The sequence below is a fragment of the Sciurus carolinensis genome, chromosome 1, assembly GCF_902686445.1.
Source record: "Sciurus carolinensis chromosome 1, mSciCar1.2, whole genome shotgun sequence".
Taxonomy (NCBI): Eukaryota; Metazoa; Chordata; class Mammalia; order Rodentia; family Sciuridae; genus Sciurus; species Sciurus carolinensis.
The window spans coordinates 88,273,984-88,299,004 of record NC_062213.1 but is presented as its reverse complement, the minus strand read 5'-3'; the positions used below and the strand labels follow the sequence as shown (position 1 = coordinate 88,299,004).

The 25,021-nt window shown below is 35.1% G+C and overlaps 1 protein-coding gene across 3 annotated transcripts in view; it reads left to right on the top strand.

Moving 5' to 3' along the window:
• The window catches only part of Atf6 (activating transcription factor 6), a 284,449-nt gene that overhangs the window by 94,161 nt on the left and 165,267 nt on the right, over window positions 1-25,021 (top strand). For 2 of the 3 annotated variants that reach the window (XM_047554905.1, XM_047554920.1), the window contains exons 10-12: window positions 16,651-16,782; window positions 19,974-20,087; window positions 20,925-21,024. In XM_047554905.1, coding sequence (XP_047410861.1) covers window positions 16,651-16,782; window positions 19,974-20,087; window positions 20,925-21,024 — 346 coding nt within the window. The remainder of the gene's footprint in view (window positions 1-16,650; window positions 16,783-19,973; window positions 20,088-20,924; window positions 21,025-25,021) is intronic. The other variant, XM_047554909.1, reaches the window with a different exon arrangement.

Here is a 25,021-nt window from a genome sequence, read left to right as displayed (position 1 = left end):
ATAATCATATCATCAGCAAATAGGGATGGTTTGAGTTCTTCTTTTCCTATTTGTATCCCTTTAATTTCTTTGGTCTGTCTAATTGCTCTGGCTAAAGTTTCAAGGACGATATTAAATAGAAGTGGTGAAAGAGGGCATCCCTGCCTTGTTCCAGATTTTAGGGGGAATGCTTTCAGTTTTTCACCATTTAGAATGATATTAGCCATGGGCTTAGCATAGATGGCCTTTTCAATGTTAAGGAATGTTCCCACTATCCCTATTTTTTCTAGTGTTTTGAGCATGAAGGGGTGCTGTATTTTATCAAATGCTTTTTCTGCATCTATTGAAATAATCATGTGATTCTTGACTTTAAGTCTATTGATATGGTGAATTACATTTATTGATTTCCTGATGTTGAACCAACCTTGCATCCCTTGCATGAAACCCACTTGATCATGGTGCACTATCTTTTTAATATATATTTGTATGCGATTTGCTAAAATTTTGTTGAGAATTTTTGTGTTGATGTTCATTAAGAATATTGGTCTGAAATATTCTCAAAGTATTCCATAAAATAGAAGAGGAGGGAACCCTCCCAAATGCATTCTATGAAGCCAGTATTACCCTGATACCTAAACCAGACAGAGACACATTGAAGAAAGAAAATTTCAGATAAATGTCTTACTTCTAAAGTGACAGTTTTGTCAGACTTAAACAAAGACTGGCTAGTTTGAAGAGTGTGGGGTTACTGAAGAGTTATCACAGAGAAAAAGGAAATTAACTAAACAGACTTTAAAAGGGTTAATTTTTCAGACCTTATTATTATTATTATTATTTTTGAATGGTAAAGAAGTCATTAACTATTTTTGGCATAGAATTTAAGGAACTGGCCCACTGTGGGTGGTCTATAAAACTAGTAATTCTAGGCAAGGAATGGCTAAAACAGGATACATGTGAACTGATAGAAAACACTGTATCTCACTGCTCAGTGGGGTTCATTCTGTGACTCTTAGTCATATTTTATAGGTGAAGAACCTAAATATTAATCCAGGTTACTTTTAAAAAAATTGTCATTACAAACTCTGCCTTTTCAACTACATCATAAATAGTTTTTTCTCCTACAGTAGTACAAGAGGTTCATGAACACTTAAGGACTTCTGGTTTTGGCAATATGGTAGGCTAAAAGTACAGAGAAACTCGCTGCAGTTTAGCATACCAGAAAATGCTGGATTAAAAAATAAATTGAAACTCATTTCATTGCTCATCTGGAAACAAAATAAGGACTTCTCTGAGGCCGGAAATATTAAAATTAAAATTATATGAACCTATAATGATAAACTAGTGAAAGTAGGGCTTATTCTAAATTTATTTCCTGATCCTTGAGGCCGAGAGTCTGGGGATAGGAGAGAAAGTGCTAGACTCAAACAAGGTAGAATATCAAAACTGAGTCCCCCTTTTGTCTCTACCTAAAAAAGGCTGGAATTTCCAAAAAATGATATTTTTGGTTGCTAAAGGACAAAATAGAAAAAAAAAAAATGCTTGTCCTACCACACAGAGAGATTGTTGGTAAGTACTTATCTTGATTTTGACTTTGAATAGAGTAGAAATAAAGAAAAAGGCTCTCTTAATAATGATTAATCTCAAACCCCTAAATCATGCAAGTTTGTCCCTGAATTTATACTACTGGTGTGAACCATCTCTACTATCCACAAAAGTTAAATATTTAATTTAAGTGACTCTGTGTTGTTGGTACTTCCAGGTACACAGCAGATGCAAATGCAAATCCTACCCAAAGGATTTAAACACCCCACCTAAAAAAATTGCCACAGATAGAGATCCAATTGAACATGAGTGCATGTCTCCTCTTTCCCCTCCTAAAATCATGAAACACACCAGGACACATACCACCATGAACCAGAGTTAGAGGAAATATACTTATAAAATTAGACTCTAAGAAACTATAGATATTTGAATTATCTCATACAAAATATAAAACAAATATGTTAAATAAAAGATGAAATTAAAATATGGCAAAGGGACAATTGATCAGAATTTTTGGAGAAAACCTGGAAATATGCTAATTAGGAAGTTAAAATGAGAAAAACAATGCCAGATTAAAACAACAAAATAGGTACATTTGAAGAAAAAGTGAATGGGAAGAGAGATCTGAACAAATTACACAGAATGTAAACAGAGACAAAGAAGTGGAAAAACCTGAGTGCTTTTAAGAGACATGAGTTTTTACTATCATAACCAAGTAATCAAGATAACATCATTAGTAACAAAATATTCAACATCTTGTACCTCCTGGTATGATGCACTGAGAACACAATATCACTTTTGTGAAATTCTTGCCAAAAAATGCATAACCTGAATTTTATCATGAAGAAACATCAGATAAACCCCAAAGAGGAATATTTTTACAAAATAAATAGCCTATAAGATCAAGGTCATGAAAATCAAGGAAAGGCTGACAAACATTCTGAGATTAGAGAATAAGGAGACATGGATAAGTACCTGTAATATGTGATGGTGGACCAGAAAAATGACATTAGTAGGACGATGGGTGAACTATGAAAGACTATAGGGTAGTTTTATTGAAATAGGATCTATAGCTCAAAGTTAATGTCCTATTTTTGCTTATTTTGCCACTATCATTTAAAATATTAACCTTGGAGAAAGGTTATATGAAATTGCTGTGCCATTTGTGGAAATCTTAATGAAAATGTTTCACAAAAAAGCTTACACTTTTTAAAAGCAAAAATGAATATTTAAAAAGAGAGGAAGAGACACAGACACACAAAAGGATAGAATAGAGAGACAAGGTCCAACATACATCAAAATGGAATTCCAAAAAGATAATAGAGAAAATGGGAGAAGGCAGTATTTGGAGAGTTAATAATCTAAGAACTTTGTGAAATTAATGAAAGATAACAATCTTCAGAATTTACTGCCTTCAGATAAATAAAGAACTTTAGGAAAAAGTATTAAAAAGAATTAAATTAACAAAAAGATACCCTCGTCTAAGTGCCTTCTACTAAGATTACAGAACACTAGAGGCAAAGAGCTCTTAAAAACAGCTGAGAGACAAGACAGATTACTTACAAAATTGTTTTTTTAGACTGACAGTATCAGTGTAAGCTAGAAATCAATGGAATAATATCCTCAAAGTTCTGAGGGAAAAAAAAATCCTCAATCCAGGAGTCCCTGTCTAGTAAAAACATCTTTCAAGCATAAGAATAACATAGGGATATGTGATAACTAATGGAACTAGAGAGATTTATTTCAGGAAGAAGGAAAATAAACTCAGAAATAGAAAGAATAGCTAAATGACAAGAATAATAAATGTGGGCGAAGTTTTAAAAACATAAATTGAAGAATGCCTGGGGGTACAGGGTAACTCAGTGGTAGAGCATTTGCCTAGCATGCACAAGGGCTCACAGCACCCCTAAGAATTGATATCAAGTATTAACAATGCCTAGTTTTTAAGGTTAAAAAAATTGAGGGCTGGGGATATAGCTCAGTTGGTAGAGTGCTTGCCTTGCAAGAACAAGGCCATGGGTTCAATTCTGCACAGCAAAAAAAAAAAAAAAAAAAAAAAGGAAAAAAAAATCGAGATGGAAATTGGTTTTGGATAGTAGTACCTGAGAAATTGGAAGTGATGGGATTGAAATTAGAACACTCAAAGTTTTTGTTCTCTTTTGGGAGCTAAAAATCCATCCTTCTTTGTAGATCAGTGTGATTAAGAGCTGGTTGGAGACACTGATGTCTTAAATATCACTTGCCATCTGTTGTTTATTGTCAACTTTGTTATATTCTGGACTTTTTTGGCTATTGAGTCAGGGTAGGGACTAGTATTTTTTATTAGAAAATTTTTTTGGTTGGCAAATTTTCCTTGCCTCTTTACAGTTTAGATGACTTTTTGTCATTTCTCTCAAATTTAACAAACTTAGTAGTGCTCTCATTTAGTAGTTGTCATCCTTGGCTGTACATCATAATCACTGTGGAATTCTAAGTTTGTTAACCGACTCCTATCCAAGACTTGTAGAAACTGGTAGGGTGTATCTAAGGCGTTTGTTTTTAAAACATTTTCCTCAAGTGATTCTGAACCAAGGGTTGAAAACTATTGTGCATAGTTTTGTATATATTTTTTAATGTAATAGCCTGTATGCAAACTGTAAAAAGACATCCGTCCATTAAATTAGAGGACAGTGTATAAAAGGGAAATTTTATTTTATCTCTAGATACCTCTTTGTTATAAGTTTGTCTTATATACTTAAGGAAATTTGTGAATCTCTGTTTTGAATAGAATGGGAACCACAGCATTATCCTCAGAGAAACTCCTTCCTAGCACCTACTGCTGCAGTTTATGGAATCCTTTGTTGTTTACCCTTTTCCATTTTAAAGGTTACTATCGTCATCTTCCTTTTCTGCCAATAGTAAATCAACATTCCAAGGAGGTTGTAAGTATGCTAGGTCTTGGGGGTGGGGGAACAACCAAACAAACCTTTGAAATCGAAGGTGCTTTTCCCTTGTTTATTCTGGGTTAGGCAATATGACCTTACTAGATCTACAGTTCTTTATAGTTTGAGATATCACACATGGATGAGGAAGAATAAATCACACTACTAAAGGGGCAGCTAGCTGCTCTTTAGTTTTCTTCTAAGACTTACTTTAAGGAAAAGGTGACCACAGAGCATATGATTTTGTGACTTGTCTGGAACTGGTTAGAAATAAAATGTTTCTATTCCATCATTCTTTGTCAGCTTTTCATTATTATACAGGAAGAATTCTAGTTTCTTATCCTGAGATGAGCTTGTCCCCAAGTCTGGTTTCAATTTTTTTTTCCTTTTCCATCATTGAGCTCATTTTGCTGTATGATATCACTATTGGCTGTAGGTTAAAAGTTAACATATAACTTAAATGTCAGAATTCAAACCATCAAGTATACATTGTTTTGTTCGGCCAGATTTTTAAATGAAATCTAATTTGAATTCTTGGCTAAAAGCACTTTCCACATTTATCAAAGTGACACATAAACTGAAGAAATACATCTTAAGTACCAGGTGTCATTGAATCTGGAATTGCAGAGGTGTAGCAGAGCCAAGGGTAGTTCTTTCCCAAATAGTTTAATTTATTCATGATCATCACAAAGTGTCTGTGCAAAGTTTTCTTATGACCTCTATAGATTTCATTCTTTGTTTTAAAAAAACTGGCTTAGAGTCTGTCAAGTGTAGAGCTTGGCTTTGAGGGTGTGGGAAATTCTGCTGATGATTTTCTGTAGTTTTGGTTTTCATGTCAGTTGTATATAGAGAGTTTATAAGAGTATCCCAGTGACTTTATCATGTATTCCTTGGCTACCATTCTCCCCAGACTTCACTTAGTACAGTGAAATGAAAGGCAGTTGAAATAAAATAATATATCCCTTAGTAACTTCCTTCTTTTTATTGAGTAAGTCACTCACTTTCAAAACTAAAAGGAGATAAAGATGTAACTTCTGCTTTATCTCTTTTGAGAGGCAGTTGGTGAGAAAGTAGGCCACATGCGAAAACTACCATGAGTTGAAATACTTTGATATTTTCTTCAGACCACATATCTTAGTCAACGTAAAACAAGGACCAGTGAATGGTTTGTCTATAATAGCTTTTTCAACTACTTTTAGTACTTAAGGTGGGATCATGCTTTGTAAACCCTATAAAACAAAACTAATAAAGGAATAAACAGTTTAACTTTGTATTTAATGAAGGTCTTACCTTAATATTAAGGTAGTGTAGGATAACTTTGAAAACTTAATATTAAGGTAGTACAGGATAACTTTGAAGCTTCTGAATATTATACGTCACTTAGACTTTAAGGCATTTTGTCATTAATGACTTTTTTTCTTTGTCTCCTGATTTGAGCTGTTTTATCATTTTAGTAAACATTTGGAACTTTTAGGGGCCATTCCACAGATTGTTCTTAATTGAATTGTGGCTAATGTCAGCATGAATTATGGATATATGCTGTGTATTTAGACTTTTTGGTATTCTGTTTTCTGAACCTAAACAGGCATTAATATGTTATGGACACAGTCTGTTTATCACAGTCTATGACATCTGAGAAATTAGATTTAGAGGAAGAACAGATAATCTGTATATTTTGTATGACTTTCTATCTCAGCACTTTTACCAGAATTCTCATTAAAGCAACATTACTTCCTTTCATTTTTGCTTCCTTCTTTTCCATTTTTTATTAGAAAATGAGAAATCAACCAAAATAAGGCAGTCGGAAGAAAAAAATGAAAAAAAAAAAAAAGGTGAAGCTTATTCTAGAATAATCTAGGTTGTATGTTGTATACCTCTGTGCTTGATTGGTAAAGGTAGCTATTTTTCAGTCCATTGTATTAAGCTATTATTTAGCAGTTACTTAATATGTACCAAGTACTAGACTAAGCACTATATGTGAATTAATTCATTTATTCTCTCAGGATCAGAAGATAAGTATTATCCTATTTTACAGATGAGGAAATTGGAGACACAGTTAATATGTTGTAGAGATAGCATTCATAGTCTGCCTTGGAACCTTGTCTTAATCACTAATAGAGCAGCAGTTCCTTAGGCTGAGAAAAGGAAATTGTCATTTATAGATAGATAAATTTGAACTTTATCCTGTAATTCAACCATTCCCTTAAAGCTTAGTATTATTGACTGTGATTGGGGGAAGTATTTATCTTATAGAATTGAATGAACTGATGTAAGTTTAACAGAAAAGAGATTACACTCGTATTTGCAGCCATGTTTTTTGACATTTAGAATCAGAAGATACCTGTTTCAAGAAAGAGATATCCACAACTTGTTTGCACACAAACTTTTTATTAAACCTTGAATCATCAATGTCAGCAATCTAATAAATGTGTAGTGTATCATCAGTTCTTTATTTCTGTATAGCAAACTACCCCAAAACCTGAAACCTTAAAACATTGCTGAAAAGTCTGTACATTGGCCAGGGCATAGTAGAGACAGCTTCTGTTTCCCTCCATGGAGGGTTGACTGGATGGTTTGGGTTGGAAGTCTCACTTTCAAGACAACTCACTCACATGGCCACCAGGTATGTGCTGGCTTTAGCTGAGACCTGAGCTAGGGCTGTGGACCAGAGTTCTTGATTTCTTTTTATTTGGGCCTCTCCAAAGCTGCTGGGGCTTCCTCACTCTATAGTGGCTGAGTTCTAAGAATGAGCAACACCTGTTAGAATACTGCTTGCTTTATAATTGTTTACTGAATGATTTTTTTTTTTTTTTGCTTATGTGGCTCACTTGGCAAATTGCCCCCACAAAGCGCATATTTCTTTCTCGGGTATGAAAATCCCTGGCTCTGAGAACTGCTGTTTAGATTGTTCTTTTATTTTCACTTGAAGACCTATTTCTTCATTCGTCACATTTCTGTTTCTAGTAAATCATCCCTAGTTACTGCTAGCCTATAAAAATAACCTGTGAATCACTCAGTACAGAGAGAAGAAAACCTTTATAAAGTTTGGAGAACTCTCTTGAAAACTCTCTTTTCTCTTTAGCTGCAGTTACCTGAAAATTAACAAAATATCCTGTTCCTGGTTCTGGAAATTGTGCAATAATGAGTTCACCACCTACTGTTCTTGAGTTATGGGTTAGTTTCCCTAAAATGAAGATAGGAATTTTTCTTTTGACAAGAGGTAGAATAGTACATAAAGTTCATTTACTGGTTATTAAAAAAAAAAAAAAAGAGGAATACCTGCTATGAGCCAGGCATGCCTAGAATAAAACAGAAATCCCTGTACCCCTTAGTCTATATTCTAGTCAGAGAAGAGAGACAGTATACATAATAAGTAAAATGATAAAGTTGTACAGAGAAATAAAATGTAGTAGGATAAATGGTTTTACAACTGTGAGGGTGGTGGTTGGAGATATAGTTTTTTTTTTAATATTTTTTTAGATGTTGATAGACCTTTATTTTATTCATTTATTTATATGTGGTACTGAGAATCGAACCCAGTGCCTCACACATGCTAGGCAAGCGCTCTACCACTGAGCCACAACCCCAGTCCCCGAGATATAGTTTTAAATAGTGATCATTGTTGAGCAGATATTTGAGCCAAGACTTAAAGGAGATGAAAGAATTAGCCATATGGATATCTGGGGAAGAGCATTCCTGATAGAGGGAATAACCTCTGCTTCTTGCAAGGATCCAAGGGTGGAAGCATGCATTTTCAAGGAAATCCATGTGCTTTGGATGTAGTGAGGAATGGGGAGAGTAGTAGGAATATAGTCAGAGAGGTTGAATGAAGTAAAATCCTTGATAATTTTAAAGATTTAGGCTTTTACCATGATAGAAGTTGGGAGCCATCGAAGAACTTGAATTGTGGAGTGACATAATTACTTGACCTCAGTTTTAAGAGGATCACTCCAGTTGCTACATTGTGGGCATCTTGAACCGGGCTGGCAGGAATACAGCTGTGTCATTTAACTGCACTGTGCCCTCTTTGGACTTTATCAAACACACTCATATCTCTCATCTCATTTGAATCTCAAAAAAACCAAGCAAAATATTTGTTGTTATTATTATTATTTGTATTCTACATGTGAGGAGTTTGAAGGCTTAGCAAAGTTAGCTAACTTTCCCAGGGTTACTCAAGCAGGGAGTCTTAGAGACACATCTTGAACACAGATCTTTCTCCAAATTTTGTGCTCTTAACACATTAAAACATAAAGGTTTCCATGTTCTTTTCAACTTACAGTAATTCAATTTTTCTTGTGTGGTTCTGAGCAGCAACAACTTACGATTTCTTTTTCCTTTCCTTTTTGTTTTTTCTTTTTCTTTTGTCTGGTGCTGAGGTTTGAACCCAGGGCCTTGAGCCTGGTAGGCAAGTGCTGTGCTGCTGAACCAAATCCCCAACCCAGTAAGAATATTCTTGTGGGCACAAAAAACATATGATTCTTACTTGCCAAGATGATTTAAATTTGAAATTGACCTACTTGTACCATAAGAAAGCAGTTTTGCAAGGGATAGATTAGACTTGGAGATGTGTCATTTTATGTTCAGCCCCTTGGTATAAAGATTGAATATCTGAAATCATATCTTAAGGATTAAGTGGCTTCATTCATAATCCAAAACAGTTTTTGGCTTTTAGAATTTCACAAATGAAAAAGGAAGGTTAACAATTCTTATAATACTTATTCCAGACTTTTGGGGAAATTGAAATCATTTGTGTTTTATTAATTCATGCTTTTTAGGCTTATTGGCCTATGACATGAGCAAGTTTTTTGGTGTAAAGATTATTTTGTGACTTAAAACAATTGTGACTCTTGTAGAGTAGCATGTTTCTGATCATAGAGACATATGTCAGAGACTTCTATTTTCTTGTTTAAAAATGTTGGATAGAACCTTGTTTAAACTAATTATAAAGAATTTAGTAGCTGGGCGTGGTAGCACATGCCTGTAATCCCAGCAGCTTGGGAGGCTGAGGCAGGAGGATTGTGAGTTCACAGTCAGTCTCAGCAACAGTGAGGCATTAGCAACTCTAAATAAAATACAAAATGGGACTTGGGGAGGTGGCTCAGTGATTGAGTGCCCCTGAGTTCAATCCCCAGTACAAGAAAAAAAAAAGTTTAGTTAGGTTGCTTTATTAATATTATGAACTAGAAACCGTCATTGGGCATAACCGCTACGCTACTCAACCTTCCTGTGACTGAGTCTTCTCTTTGCATTCTTGGTAATTTAATTTTTCCAAAACTGACAAAAAGGGACACTGAGTGATGCAAAAACACTCAAGCCAAGAATCTAAAAGTTCATATCAACAGTAACTTTCTCATACTCTTTTGTATATTTGGCCATTACAAGGACTGTCAAATTCCTTTTAATATTTGTAGTGTCACAATTAGATAATTTTTTGAATTTTGGCAGTGAAATGAAGTTCTTACAAATCTCTTAAATATTTATAAAAATGAGAAATATAAATCTGCAGTTATTCACATGGCTAAACTTAGTTTCTGTAGGTCATTTCACAGAGTTCTAGTATTTATAATTTTTTTTTTATTGTAAACAAATGGGATACATGTTGTTTCTCTGTTTGTAAATGGCGTAAAGGCATACCATTTGTGTAATCATAAATTTACATAGGGTAATGTTGTTTGATTCATTCTGTTATTTTTTTTCCCCTTCCCCCCCACCCCTCCCACCCCTCTTTTCCCTCGGTACAGTCCTTCCTTCCTCCATTCTTGCCCCCCCTCCCTAACCCTAACTCTAACCCTAACACTAACCCCTCCCACCCCCCATTATGTGTCATCATCCACTTATCAGCGATATCATTCGTCCATTGGTTTTTTGAGATTGGCTTATCTCACTTAGCATGATATTCTCCAGTTTCATCCATTTGCCTGTAAATGCCATAATTTTATCATTCTTTATGGCTGAGTAATATTCCATTTTATATATATATACCACATTTTCTTTATCCATTCATCAATTGAAGGACATCTAGGTTGGTTCCACAATCTGGCTATTGTGAACTGAGCAGCTATGAACATTGATGTGGCTGTATCTCTGTAATATGCTGATTTTAAGTCCTTTGGGTATAGGCCAAGGAGTGGGATAGCTGGGTCAAATGGTGGTTCCATTCCAAGTTTTCTAAGGAATCTCCACACTGCTTTTCAGAGTGGCTGCACTAATTTGCAGCCCCACCAGCAATGTAAGAGTGTACCTTTCTCCCCACATCCTCGCCAACACCTGTTGTTGCTTGTATTCTTGATAATCGCCATTCTAATTGGGGTGAGATGGAATCTTAGGGTGGTTTTGATTTGCATTTCTCTTATTACTAGAGATGTTGAACATTTTTCCATATGTTTGTTGATTGCTTGTATATCTTCTTCTGTGAAGTGTCTATTCATTTCCTTAGCCCATTTGTCGATTGGATTATTTGCGTTCTTGGTGTAGAGTTTTTTGAGTTCTTTGTAGATTCTGGAGATTAGTGCTCTATCTGAAGTATGATTGGCAAAGATTTTCTCCCACTCTGTAGGCTCTTTCTTCCCATTGCTGATAGTTTCCTTTGCTGAGAGAAAGCTTTTTAGTTTGAATCTATTCCAGTTATTAATTCTTGCTTTTATTTCTTGTGCTATGGGAGTCCTGTTGAGGAAGTCTGGTCCTAAGCCGACATGTTGAAGCTCTGGACCTACTTTTTCTTCTATAAGATGCAAGGTCTCTGGTCTGATTCCGAGGTCCTTAATCCATTTTGAGTTTAGTTTTGTGCATGGTGAGAGATATGGGTTGAGTTTTATTCTGTTGCATATGGATTTCCAATTCTCCCAGCACCATTTGTTGAAGAGGCTATCTTTTCTCCATTGCATATTTTTGGCCCCTTTGTCTAGTATGAGAAAATTGTATTTATTTGGGTTTGTGTCTGTGTCCTCTATTCTGTACCATTGATCCACCTTTCTATTTTGGTACCAATACCTTGCCGTTTTTGTTACTATTGCTTTGTAGTAGAGTTGAAGATCTGGTATTGCAATACCCCCTGCTTCACTCTTTCTGCCAAGGATTGCTTTAGCTATTCTGGGTTTTTTATTCTTCCAGATGAATTTCATAATTTCTTGCTCTATTTCTGTAAGGTACATCATTGGGATTTTAATTGGAATTGCATTGAATCTGTATAGCACTTTTGGTAGTATGGCCATTTTGACAATATTAATTCTTCCTATCCAAGAACATGGGAGATCTTTCCATCTTCTAAGGTTTTCTTTAATTTCCTTCTTTAGCGTTCTGTAGTTCTCATTGTAGAGGTCTTTCACCTCTTTTGTGAGATTGATTCCCAAGTATTTTATTTTTTTCGAAGCTATTGTGAATGGGGTAGTTTTCCTGATTTCTCTTTCTGAAGATTCATCGCTTATGTATAAAAATGCCTTAGATTTATGTGCATTGATCTTATAATGTTTTGTTTTTAGTTGAATTGGATGTTTGCTTGTCTGTATTTAAACTTAAGAGAAGTTTCTGTAAAACATTTTATTAGCAATTTCACTTTTAATACGGAAAATCTACAGGGAATGTCCAAACTACCATAACAACCAAAAATAAACAAGTAAAAAAAATTGAAAAATTTCTTAATAAAACTGTTAAATATGCATATTACCTTTTCAAACTATATTCTGGGCTAATGGGTAGATAGTAACATTAAAACTCTGACTATTTGGATCCTAATTTTGCCCGAATACTGTTTCCCTTGTTCAAAATATTTTGTAGACTGTGTGTAATGTAAGTGTTATGAAGATGATTTTTGTGAAGTCTGTTGAATGAGATCTGAGCTCTTTGGCTAAAAAATGGTAAAAGGTACTAAATTAGGTGTAATTAAGGCTTTGTTGTCATTGCAGGGTCAAAATCATTACCAACATGAACAGTGGGAAGAACAGTGACCACTTATGAGTCAACATCAAAACTGATTTCTAACAAGCGTGGCTAAGTGATTATAGTGCAGTCTAATTACAAATAAAATAGACAAAGCAAATAGTCAAACTCAAGGCATTGATTTTTAATAGCAACAGTTTGTGAGTTGAAATGCCAGTTTTCATAATGGTAGTAAGATCATTGAAAGAACAATGATCAATAGAAGGGCTTTTTAAAAACTTTAAAGTATTAATAATTATGATCTAATGTAATAACTAGATATCCGTAAGCCACAAAAGTTGCCTCTTTTGGTTAAACCTTTCTTTGTCTCTTCTGTTTAACTTCTCCGATCCTTCTGTTCAAATTGTCCATTCCTGTGGATCCATTATGAAAAAATGAATCTTTTAGGGAACTCAGGCAAGAAAGAAGTTGTGGAAAACAGGGATAGCAGTTCTCAATCATTGGCAGAGTTGCTTGGTTGTTAAAATATAGATTGTTAGGCATCCATCCCCAGAGTTTTTTGTTCACTAGTCTGGGATAAGGTCTGAAAATTTGCATTTCTGCCGGTTACTAGGGGATGCTAATGTTGCTGGCCAGGTAGTATACTTTCAGAGCCAGTGTACTACAGGAAGGTGCATTCTGATATAGAGGAGCTAACAAAGTGTGTTGAGCTATTCCTAGAAGCCATAGCAGCCACTTTTTAAAAGAAATTTTTAAAAATTTTTTCTAATTAGTTGTACATGACAGTAGAATACATTTATACATTTTGATAAATCATACGTAAATGGAGTGTAATTTCTCATTTTGCCTCCTTGACTTGGCAGTTAAAATCATGAGTTTTCTAGGGAGACTATCTGTAGGCTCAAGACCCCCAGTCAGGAAATAGGAAAGCAGAGGAACTATTCTAAAGTAATCTGCTTTTTTGGCTGTGGTAATTACCAAACAGTTTAGATGAATAGGAGACAAATGTGACACTAATTTTTTTAAAGAGAAAAGGTAGAGTACCCCATCAGGCCAGGGAATTTAACATTAATCATAGGGGAGAGTCTAATATGGAGAGGGATATGTACACAGAGGGCCAAAATTAAAATAAGAATAAAACATACCAGTTTTGATTCTTTTATTGAGTGAAGTACTAGACTTACTGATAGCATAGCAGGCAAGGCCATCCATAATTGAGCCTTGAATTATTGTTATTGTCTCTTTTCTTTCTCCTGTCTCTGAGATGATGCCTTCCCACTGTTTATACATCCTAATGATTTATATTAAGCAAAATAATATTTTATTTTTTAATTTAGTTTTTGCAGTACTGGGGGTTGAACTCAGGGCCTCTGGCATTCTAGGCACACACTCTACCATTGAGCTACATCCCCATCCCTTTTGGTGTTTTAAAATTTTGAACCAGGCCTCACTAACTTGCCCAGGCTGACCTTGAACTTGCAATCCTCCTGCCTCAGCCTCCTGAGTACCTAGGATTATAGAATGTGCCCCATGGTGCCCCTCTCGAAATGATTCTTTTTTAAAAGGAATATGTAATATATGTAAATGATTCAGCTGACTCCAAAAGCTCAAATAAATTTAGAATTGAAGGGGAAAGAGGGAGAGAAGGTAAGGGAAAGGTTCATAAGAAAAGTCTTACCATTTTAATTAATCCAGGATCAATTTAACTAGAGTGTGAAGACTACTAAAAAAGCCTTCATGACATTAGATTGTATCAGTAGAGTATTATTTAGAACAAGGCAAATAATTATTCTACAATGGTGATACCATCTGAGAAGCACTGTGATCAATTCTGATCATTACCTCTGAGAAGCATGTTAACAGGATGTGACCAGATAGGCTGAAGGAAACTAAGACTGCTGTAAAGATGAACATATGAAAGAACCAAGAAACTATAACCTTGAAAAAGAAGTCCTGGGAAGAGGGAGATATTAGATGTCTTTGGACAATGGAAGAAGGCTTGCTTACACTTATTCTGAATAGTCAGAGTCCAGAACTAGTACCAAAAAATGAAAATTAGAAGGAAGCACATTTTTGGTTAAAACAAGAGGAAACCTTTTTTTTTTTTTCTTTTTCTTGTACTGGGGATTGAACCAAAGGGTGCTTAAAACCACTGAGCCACATCCCCAGCCCTTTTTGTATTTTGTTTAGAGACTGGGTCTTGCTGAGTTGCTCAGGGTCTTGCTAATTTGCTGAGTTTCTCAGGGTCAAGACTGACTTGGAACTTGCCATCCTCCTGCTTCAGCCTCCTGAGCCACTGGGATTACAGGCAGGCACCACCCTGCAGTAAACTCTTAATAATTAGAGTGATAGATCTAGTTAGAGGGAACTGGGAGTGCTGCAGCCAAATAGGAATGTTAGTATGGTTATTTCACTAATAAAATGAAGTAAGGGTTGAATAAACTGAGATTCTGTCAACTTAAGGGAAAGTTCTTAACTTCAATTTTGTTTAAGTAGATTTTTTTTGCACTATACATGAAAAAATTAAAAAGTAAATAATTTAAAAATGTTAACCTCAAAACAAAAAATAAAATCCTTTAATTAATTACATTTGTCCTCTTCCCCCAACCCCCCAGGTGTCACCATTTACAGCTTCTCTCATGTTTTCTTAAATACTCACTGGGCTAAGTTTAGTTAGACATTCACTAGGCCCCTTACCTCATTTACAGCAAGGCTTATAAGATGTGTGACTGCTCAAGTAAACATTCAGTCTGAAATTACAATCGTTAATTAAAAATGTAGCCTTGATTGTAGCAAAATTAAGTTTTATACAATGACCACAATTTCAGAGTTTATAACTTGTAAACTCTTTGAGGAGTTTACAGTGTGCCAAAATGCCACAGCAAACCGTGTGAGAATCACTGGGCAGTAATGATTGCTAGGGCTAAAGGGGAGAATGGGAAATATAATGAGATCAGAAAAAGAGAATGAGATCTATCTGCCTCCCCCTGACATTGCTCTCCCCATCTTTGGAGGTAAACTACTGTGTCCCAAAGAACTCCTTTTCTTTTAGAACCAGAGGACCATTAACATTTTCATCAGTTCTACATTGTTTTTCCACTTCATTCCTCTAAATAGAATCTTTTATACTTACCTAGGGAGGTTTTGCTCTTTGTATTAGATTTCAGGAGTATGACTAGTGTAAATTAGAGCGTACACACAGAAATATTATTGATGAGCCAGGTTTCCAAGCACATAATTAATGAATTAAGTGTTAAAAAAATATTGCCATATTTGATATGTATATCAATATATGGGATGTTGTGTATTTTGTTTTTGTTTTTGTTTTTCCCCAATGCTCGTACCTGTCAGGAGACTATACATTGATGAATGAAGGTATTAGTAAGAGTGGGGAGAAAGAAGTAAACAAAAAATTTTTATATGTAAATAAAAATATAAGTATTTTTAAAATGATTTTTTGTTAGTTTTATTGGATAGAGTGATTTGCACAGGACTAATAACAAATTTAACTATTGAAAGAGAATAATTCCTATTTAATTTGAACCATTCTGTCATTGAAAACATCAATTTGCAGCATCCAGGAGGACTTTTTTCAGTTATTATCTTAAGTTTAGAATGTGTTTATATGTAGGTTGTACATATTTCTACTTTGTATACTTAAGTGTTTGTCAGCTTTCCATTACTGTTACAAACACCTGAGATAAATCAACTTAAAAGAGGAAAGGCTTATTTTGGCTCACAATTTTATTAGAGATTCAGTCTACGATCACTTGACCCTCTTGCTTTGGGACTGGTGTCACAGTACATCATCATAAGAGCATGTGGCAGAGGAGGCCCATTCATCTTATGGGATTTGGGAAGTAAAAGAGAGAGGATGAGTAGGGACTGAGGTCCCAATATCTTCTTCAGGGGTACACCCCAGATGAACTAACTTCTTTTAACCACACCCCATCTCCTAAAGTTTCCACGACCTCCCATGGCTGAGACTAGGCCTTCATTCATGGACTTTTGGAGGACATTTAAGATCCAAGCTATAGCAACTTATATAACATAAGGTTTTAGAAACACATAGAACAGTTTTGTTTAAAATTTTATAAATAATATTATTTTATACTTACAAAAATTATTTTCAAGATTATTTTTGATATGTACAGGATGCTAGACCTAGAGTATTTAAACATATCAATACCTTATTTTGACTTCCTGCTGTGCCTATCATTTTTGCTGCATGTGTGGACTTATGAAGAAAATCTGGTTTGCTTTGAGCTACATGTAGCATATACACATGTGTAACATTTTAACTATTGCTTTATGTTTTTAAAATTTTCAGCATGCTGGAACAGGATTCCAGAAGAATGAACCCTAGTATGAGCCCTGCAAATCAAAGGAGGCACCTTTTAGAATTTTCTGCTAAAGAAGTACAGGACACATCAGATGGTATCATCCAGAAAAACAGCTACAGGTTAGATGGCATGTAAATTCAATTGATTTAATTAAAGTGAAACAGTTTTATCTAATATAACTTTACATTTAAATTGTTCATGTATAGATATGAGTAGTAGAACATATGAATTGAGACCATTAATAATTTTTATTGAACAGGTGAATTGAGACCATTAATAATTTTTATTTTTAAGATCAATTCTAAGAGTAAATTCCCAGTTTTAGAATTTTTGTTAAGATGTGACTGTAAAATCTTAGTTTGTGTGCAGTATCCACATATATTAAAACACAAACATTATATTTAAACATGTACAGTATCTTTAGTTCTTTCATTATTTTATGTGTTTGTATATTTAATTTATCTAATACTTGTTACTGTATCATCTGTGAGTGGATATGATATGGTGGAGTGATAAGGTTAACCTATTTTCATTCATTAAGTAAAATTATAAATACTTATTTGTTGTGATCTTTGCTGAATCCCTCCCTTGTTGTAGTTTAATACTAATTAGATAAATTTTCATACTGCTTGTCAATAGTAGAAGACTTAGAATTAAATGAAAATGTAATTCCAATATTGTGTTAGTTAGAAGGAGGTTATAGTGGCTGTTTTCAGAGGTTTACTTTTTGATAAACATTGTCCTGTGCTTTTGGAATTTTTGTCAGAGCCAAATATATCTAGGGCCTTGACTAATAAAGCAAAGAGAGGTCATAGCATGGTATGGCAACCATTCCACAGTGTTAATTCTGCCTATTCAAGAGCATGGGAAAACTTTTCATCTTCTAAGGTCTTCTTCAATTTCTTTCTTTAGTATTCTGTAGTTTTCATTGTAGAGATCTTTTCACCTCTTTTGTTAGAGTGATGGGAACACATTTGATTTAGGGGGCTAATTTTATATCCTGCTACTTTGCTGAATTCATTTGAGTTCCAGAAGTTTTCTGGTGGTATTTTTTGGGTCTTCTAAATATAGAATTATGTCATCAGAAAATGGTGATAGTTTGAGTTCTTCTTTTCCTATTCGTATCCCTTTAATTTCTTTCTTCTGACTTTATCTTGAAGTTAGTTTTCCACTCTGCCAAAATTATTTTTGTCAAGGAGGGAAGTGATTTCAGTGTTTCCAAATTCAGTGGAAATTTCTGTCTTCATCTTATTCAACCTTTCCTTAGCATTTGGCTGTGTGGATCACTCTCTCCTTGAAAGACTTTCCTTTTGTGGTGCTACATTTGCTAGTCTTCCATTTTACTGACGCTGCTTCATAGTTTGTTTTTTTTTTTAATTTGTTTGGTTTTGGTGGGCTCCTTCTCTATTCAAATATCAAAATTTTGAATTGTGAGCTTTTTTGTTTTCTTTCTGCCTAGGTGATTCACCCACTATTCAGCATAGAATCCATATCTGTATATTCTGATGAATCAGATTTATGTTTCTAGTTCATACTTTTGAGTCCCCAAATTCTAAACTCATGTAACTACTAGTTTCCTTGCCCCACCCCATCCTCCTCTGGGGATTGAACCCAGGGGCACTTTTCCATTGAGGTATATCCCCCTTCCTTTTGGATTTTTTTGTTTAAAGCAGGGCCTCATCAAGTTGCTAAGGGCCTTGCTAAATTGCTCAGACTAATCTCAAACTTGTAATCTTCCTGCCTCAGCCTCCAAAGTTGCTGGGATTACAGGTGTGCACCCCTGGCTTGACCTCTTTATTGTAATATTTCAAACTTAACATACACATAGTGGAGCTTGGTTCCTTTCCCTGTTGTACCTCCAACTAGTTTTCTACAACAGTCTTCATCGTTGTTTAACTGAGAAACCTTGATTCATATTTTTCAACATTGTTGTTGAATTTCTTTCCAAAAATCGCCTCAAATTGGTCCACTCCTCTCCATTTTTAGTGCCATAAACCTAGTCCATGCTATTGTTAGTTCTTGCCTGGAATGCTATGGTTCTCTCCTTACTGGTCTTTAGGCTTCTCCTCTTATTTCCATTAAATTCATTTTTAATACAGTGTCATGTATAAATTCAAATAGAAATATGTTCTTATAATATGATTGTGATTTCTCTTTGCATGTAGCAGTTCCTTATCTTGATTTCATTTTTCTCTGTCTTTTTAACTTCCTCTTATGCCTGCTCACATTTCAGTTGCTCACAACTCTTTAGCCCTTGGTCATCTTTTATGTTCTTTGAGCCTTCTTTTTCCCCCCACCTAATTTTACTGGGAATACCCTTCCCCTAGTTTCTTTGGGGCTAGCTCCTTATGACTTAGACCTTGTCTTTTTAATTTTTAAAAATATTTTTAGTTATAGATGGACATAACACCTTTATTTTGTTTATTTAGTTTTTTAATGTGGTGCTAGAGATCAAACCCAGTGCCTCACTCATGTTAGGCAAGTACTCTACCACTGAGCCACAACCCCAACCCTAGGCTTTGTCTTAAATATCATCTCCTTCTCAGATCAGTAAATAACTGTTCTTGCTTTGAGATTTCAACCATTTGTTTGTTTCTTTCATTGTGCATACCAGTTTGGATTTATTTTATGCACTTTTTTCCTTGTATTTGGTCCATCTTCCCTGTTTGAGGGTAGAGACTTCATTTCTCTTGTTTGCTATTGGATACTCAGCACCTACTATAGTACCTGGCACACATACACAGTTAGTATTCGACAAATATTTGCTGAATGAATAAATGGAAAGTGTGAATCTTGCTATGTTCAGTTTTATGAATTTACATTTTTTTCTTTTTGGTGTTGTAGCACATAGTTATAAATCCAGAGCATCTTATGTAAAGAAATTCAGAACAAATCTAAGTAAGAATTTTGGTAAGAGAGATTAAAATAGCAGACACACCTCTATAATCCCAACAACTGAAGAGGCTGAGGTGGGAAAGATCACAAGTTTGAAAGCCAGCTCCAGCAATTTATTGAAAATCTCAACAGTTTAGTGAAATCCTGTTTCAAAATAAAATATAAAAAGGTCTGGAATATAGCTTAGTGGTAATGTGCCCCTGGGTTCAACCCCCAGTACAAATAAAATAAAATAGCAGACTGAAGATAATAAATAGCAATAATGTCTCTAGTTTAGATTCTAATTTTCACCTCAGGTTTTATTCCCTTCATCAAATCCTAGATATGAATTCCTGTAATTTGATGATTTTCTTCTATCAAACTTGCTAGGAATTTAGGAAGCAAGAAAACAAATTTTTTTTTCATTATGTTTCAGATATGATCATTCTGTTTCAAATGACAAGGCCCTAATGGTGCTAAGTGAAGAACCACTACTTTATATTCCTCCTCCTCCTTGCCAACCCCTGATTAACACAACAGAATCTCTCAGGTAAGTATAAGTTGTTAAAGAAATAACTAAGTGGGCTCCCATGATTGGCTTTGGAACCTAGGAAAGTCTTTGTTGAGATTTGCTGAGTAGCTGAGAGACTCTCTGAATTATTTGTTGGAGACCCACAGGCAAATCAGTTGCTGCTGTCCAGTTTCCCTACTAATCTGACATAGATGATTATGGGTCTATTTAATGTAATGGTTGCATACTTGCATATGTGTTATTCAAAAACTACAGAATGAAATTAATTAAAATTCCAAGGTAAGTACTAGGCTTATATATGGAAACTTTTATAGCAGAAGGTATCTTTTTCTTCAAATTAGGAAGATAATAATTTGAGGATATGTGGTTCTAGAGATACTTTCCATTATTGAATCCTTCTTGTATCACTTTTTCTCTTGATTTTTAAAAATATTTTATAAACTGTTGATGGACCTTTATTTAACTAATTAATTTATTTGTTTTTTTATCATTTATTTATATGTGGTGCTGAGAAGCAAACCCAGTGCCTCACACTTGCTAGGCAAGCACTGTGCCACTGAGCTACAACCCCAGACCCTTCTCTCAATTTTTTTTTTCTTTCCCCTGATTTCGGAACATCTCCTTGAACCTTAAAAACTGCCTCTTTTTTTTTTTTTTATGGTAAGTAATACTCAACTATAGTTAAATAAGGACAGTCTAACATATTCACAACTTCTGTAGAAAGTAAGCAAAATAAAGGGAAGTTATATTGAATTGACCTTCAAAATCATTCCTACAGAATGATTAAATTAGTTTCTCACCAGGGGATGAGAAATTCATTTCTGAGAAATATGTTTAATTAATTCTGTTTTATAGGTTAAATCATGAACTTCGAGGTTGGGTTCATAGACACGAAGTGGAAAGGACCAAGTCAAGAAGAATGACAAATAATCAACAGAAAACCCGTGTTCTACAGGTTTGTTTCTGCTCATTTTGGAACAGTGGCTGCCATAGTCATTAGAAGCTCTCTCCCTACCCCATCACATAGTTGCTGTCTTCCCTGGAAGATTTGGGAAGCTTAAGCTTTACCTACTTTTCACAACTGCTTCTGATGCAGCTTCAATGCCCTAGGCCTAGGTTTTATGGCACTTGGTTTAGGTTTTGTAATATTCATTTCCTGTGTTCGGGCATGATGCTCTTTCCTGCTCTCTCCTTCAAATTTGCTTTCATCCAGGAGTTACTGTACATGGGTATCTTATCAAATATCTTTGGCACCAGTGGTGTAATAAACAATATTATTCATCTCCTTTTCCTAGAGCTCTTCAGAAATATGATATTGAAACACAGAGCAGTTTGGAGGTGAGGGCACATCCATGGACGGCATTTTTGAACTTAGACAAGTGCCACTACTGGGTTAGTGACAGTACTTACTCAGAGCTATTCAGGAGAGCTTCTATCTTAATCTTGTTTGTGAGAAAGCACCACTTACAGTCATTCATCATTCTTCAGATATATGTTGGTACTTCTTACATGCTTAGACTAGCAACTGGCACACTGTGAGTACCTAATAAACATTACTTGTGGTAGTGATAATAAGCCAGGGACTATTCTGTACTGGGAATACAGTAGTGAGTATAATAAAGTCTCTTCCCTTCTAGTGGGAGGGCTAAACAATAAACAAATAAATGTACAGTAATACTCAAACTTAGAGATAAATTCTCTAAAAAGTAAAACATCGTAGAAGGTTAGAATTTGAATTGAGAAATGAGAAGCTATTTTATATTGAGAAGTCAGAGAAGTCTTCTCTGAAAAAGTTTCAATTTATTAAGGTATTGTCAGAGTAATTAATGCTGGCTGTGAGAATGACCTTAAAATCTCCTTAGCTTAATGGAATAAAAACTTGATTCTTACAATGTCTTACATAGTTATCTAGAATGGCTTTTCTCCAAACAGTGTCTTAGGGATCCATGTACCTTCTACTGTGTAGCTTCAACAATTTGATAACTTGAAATCTTTGTTTTTAGCTTTGAATGTTGGGGAAGAGTGCTTGGAAGAAAATACAAATGGTTTTAGGGATCCGATCTGAACTTAAGCCACTGTTTAGTTGGGTAAAACTGTTGTTTTACTTAATCAACTGCAAGGGAGACTGGGTTTATGTAGCCTTCTTCGGTGCTTAGGAAGAAGAAAAAGTTGTGGTGACAACATTGCTTTTTAGTGTAGACAGAAAATAATAAACAATGTAAAGATTTAGGGGAAAATCTAGAAAAAGATCTTCCAGAGAGGGAAATAGTAAATGTACAGAGCCTCAGGAAAGAATAGTTTACATATGTGAGGAAAATCAAGAAATTGATTAAGGTTGGAATGCATTGACTGAGGGAAGATGGTAGAAGATAATATTAGAGAGACTGCAGAGGTGAAATAATAGCCAGCTTCATATGCTATGGTGAGAATGTTGGATTTCATCATTGGCATTGAATAACTTGATTAGAGTAGTGACTTGACAGTGATTTTTATGTGTGTAAGTGTGTGTGTGGCAGAGCAGGGAGAAGGTTGGGGATTAAATCTAGGGCCTCCCACATGTTAGTCAAGAGTTCTACTACTGAGCTACATCCAAAACTCCTGGCTTATATGTATTTTAAAATTTTTATTTGTTCCTTTTAGTTATATATGATAGTAGAATATATTTTGACATATTTATACAAACATGGAGTTTATCTTATTCTAATTAAGATCCCAGTCTTGTGGTTGTACATGATGTGGGTATTCATTGTGGTGTATTCACATATGTACATAGAAAAGTTGTATCAGATTCATTTCACTGTCTTTCCTATTCCCATCCTTCTCCTTTTATTTCCTTTTGTCTAATCCACTGAACTTCTATTCTCCCCTTACCCCCTCTTTATGTATGTTAGCATCCATATATCAGAGAGAATATTTAACCTTTGATTTTTGGGGATTGGCTTAGCAAATAGTCTCCAGTTATCCCTTTACCGGCAAATGTCATAAAGTCAACATTTTTTTTTTATGGCTGAGTAATATTCCATTGTGTATGTATATCACACTTTTAAAAATACATTCATCTGTTGAAGGGCACCTAGGTTGGTTCCATGGCTTAGTCTATTGTGACTTGAGCTGCTGTAAACATTGATGTGGCTGCATCACTATAGTATGCTGATTTTAAGTCCTTTGGATATAAACTGAGGAGTGGTATAACCAGGTCAAATGGTGGTTCTGAGGAATCTCTCTACTGCTTTCCATCGTGTTTGCACCAATTTGCAGTGTTACCAGCAATGTACGAGTGTACCCTTTTCCCCACATCCTTGCCAACATTTATTGTTGCTTGTGTTCTTGATAATTGCCATTCTGACTGGAGTGAAATGAAATATCAGTGGTTTTTTTTTTTTTTTTTTTTTTTTTGGGTGCTGGGGATTGAACCCAGGGCCTTGTGCTTGCAAGGCAAGCACTCTACCGACTGAGCTATCTCCCCAGCCCCTATCAGTGGTTTTAATTAGCATTTCTCTAATTGCTAGAGATGTTGGACATTTCTTCACATATTTGTTGACTGATTATACTTCTTCTTTGACGTGTCCATTCAGTTCCTTTGCCTGTTTATTGATTTATTTTTGTTGTTGTTGTTAAATTTTTGGAGTTCTTTATGTATCCTGGAGATTAATGCTCTATCTGAGGTGCAGGTGGCAAATATTTTCTCCCATTCTGTAGGCTCTCTCTTCATGTTGTTTGTTTCCTTTGCTATGAAGAAATTTTTTAGTTTGACTCCATCCCATTTATTGATTTTTAATTTTACTTTTTGTGCTTTAGGAGTCTTGTTGAGGAATTCAATTCCTAAGCCAACATGATTGAGTTTTGGGCTGACGTTTTCTTCTAGTAGGCACAGGGTTTCTGATCAGATCTAGGTCTTTGATCCACCTTGGATTGAGTTTTGTGCAGGATGAGAGATGGGGGTTAAATTTCATTCTACAACATAGGGATTTCCAGTTTTCCCAGCACCATTTGTTGAAGAGTCTATCTTTTCTCCAATGTATATTTATGGTACCTTTGTCTAATGTGAGGTTTTTATGTGGGTTTGTCCCATTGGTCTGCATGTCTGTTTTGGTGCCAATATCATGCCATTTTTGTAGTATAATTTAAGGTCTGGTATGGTGAGGCCTCCTGTTTCACTTTTCTTGCTAAGGATTGCTTTGGCTATTCTGGGTCTCTTATTTTTCCAAATGAATTTCATGACTGCTTTTTCTATTTCTGTGAAGAATGTCATTGGGATATTAATAGGAATTGCATTAAATCTGCATAGCGCTTTTGGTAGTGTGGCCATTTTTTAAAAAAATTTATTTTTATTGTAAACAAATGGGATACATTTTGTTTCTATTTGTACATGGAGTAACAGCATACCATTTGCGTAATCATACATTTACATACGGTAATGATGTTTGATTCATTCTGTTATTTTTTCCTTCCCCCACCCCTCCCACCCCTCTTTTCCCTCTATATAGTCCCTCCTTCCTCAATTCTTACTCCCCTCCCACCCCCCATTATGTGTCATCATCTGCTTATCAATGAGATCATTCACCCTTTGGATTTTTGAGATTGGCTTATCTCACTTAGCATGATATTCTCCAATTTCATCCATTTGCCTGCAAATGCCATAATTTTATTATTCTTTATAGCTGAGTAATATTCCATTGTATATATATACCACAGTTTCTTTATCCATTCATCAATTGAAGGACATCTAGGTTGGTTCCACAGTCTGGCTATTGTGAATTGAGCAGCTATGAACATTGATGTGGCTGTATCTCTGTAGTATGCTGATTTTAAGTCCTTTGGGTATAGGCCAAGGAGTGGGATAGCTGGGTCAAATGGTGGGTCCATTCCAAGTTTTCTAAGGAATCTCCACACTGATTTCCAGAGTGACTGCACTAATTTGCAGCCCCACCAGCAATGTATGAGTGTACCTT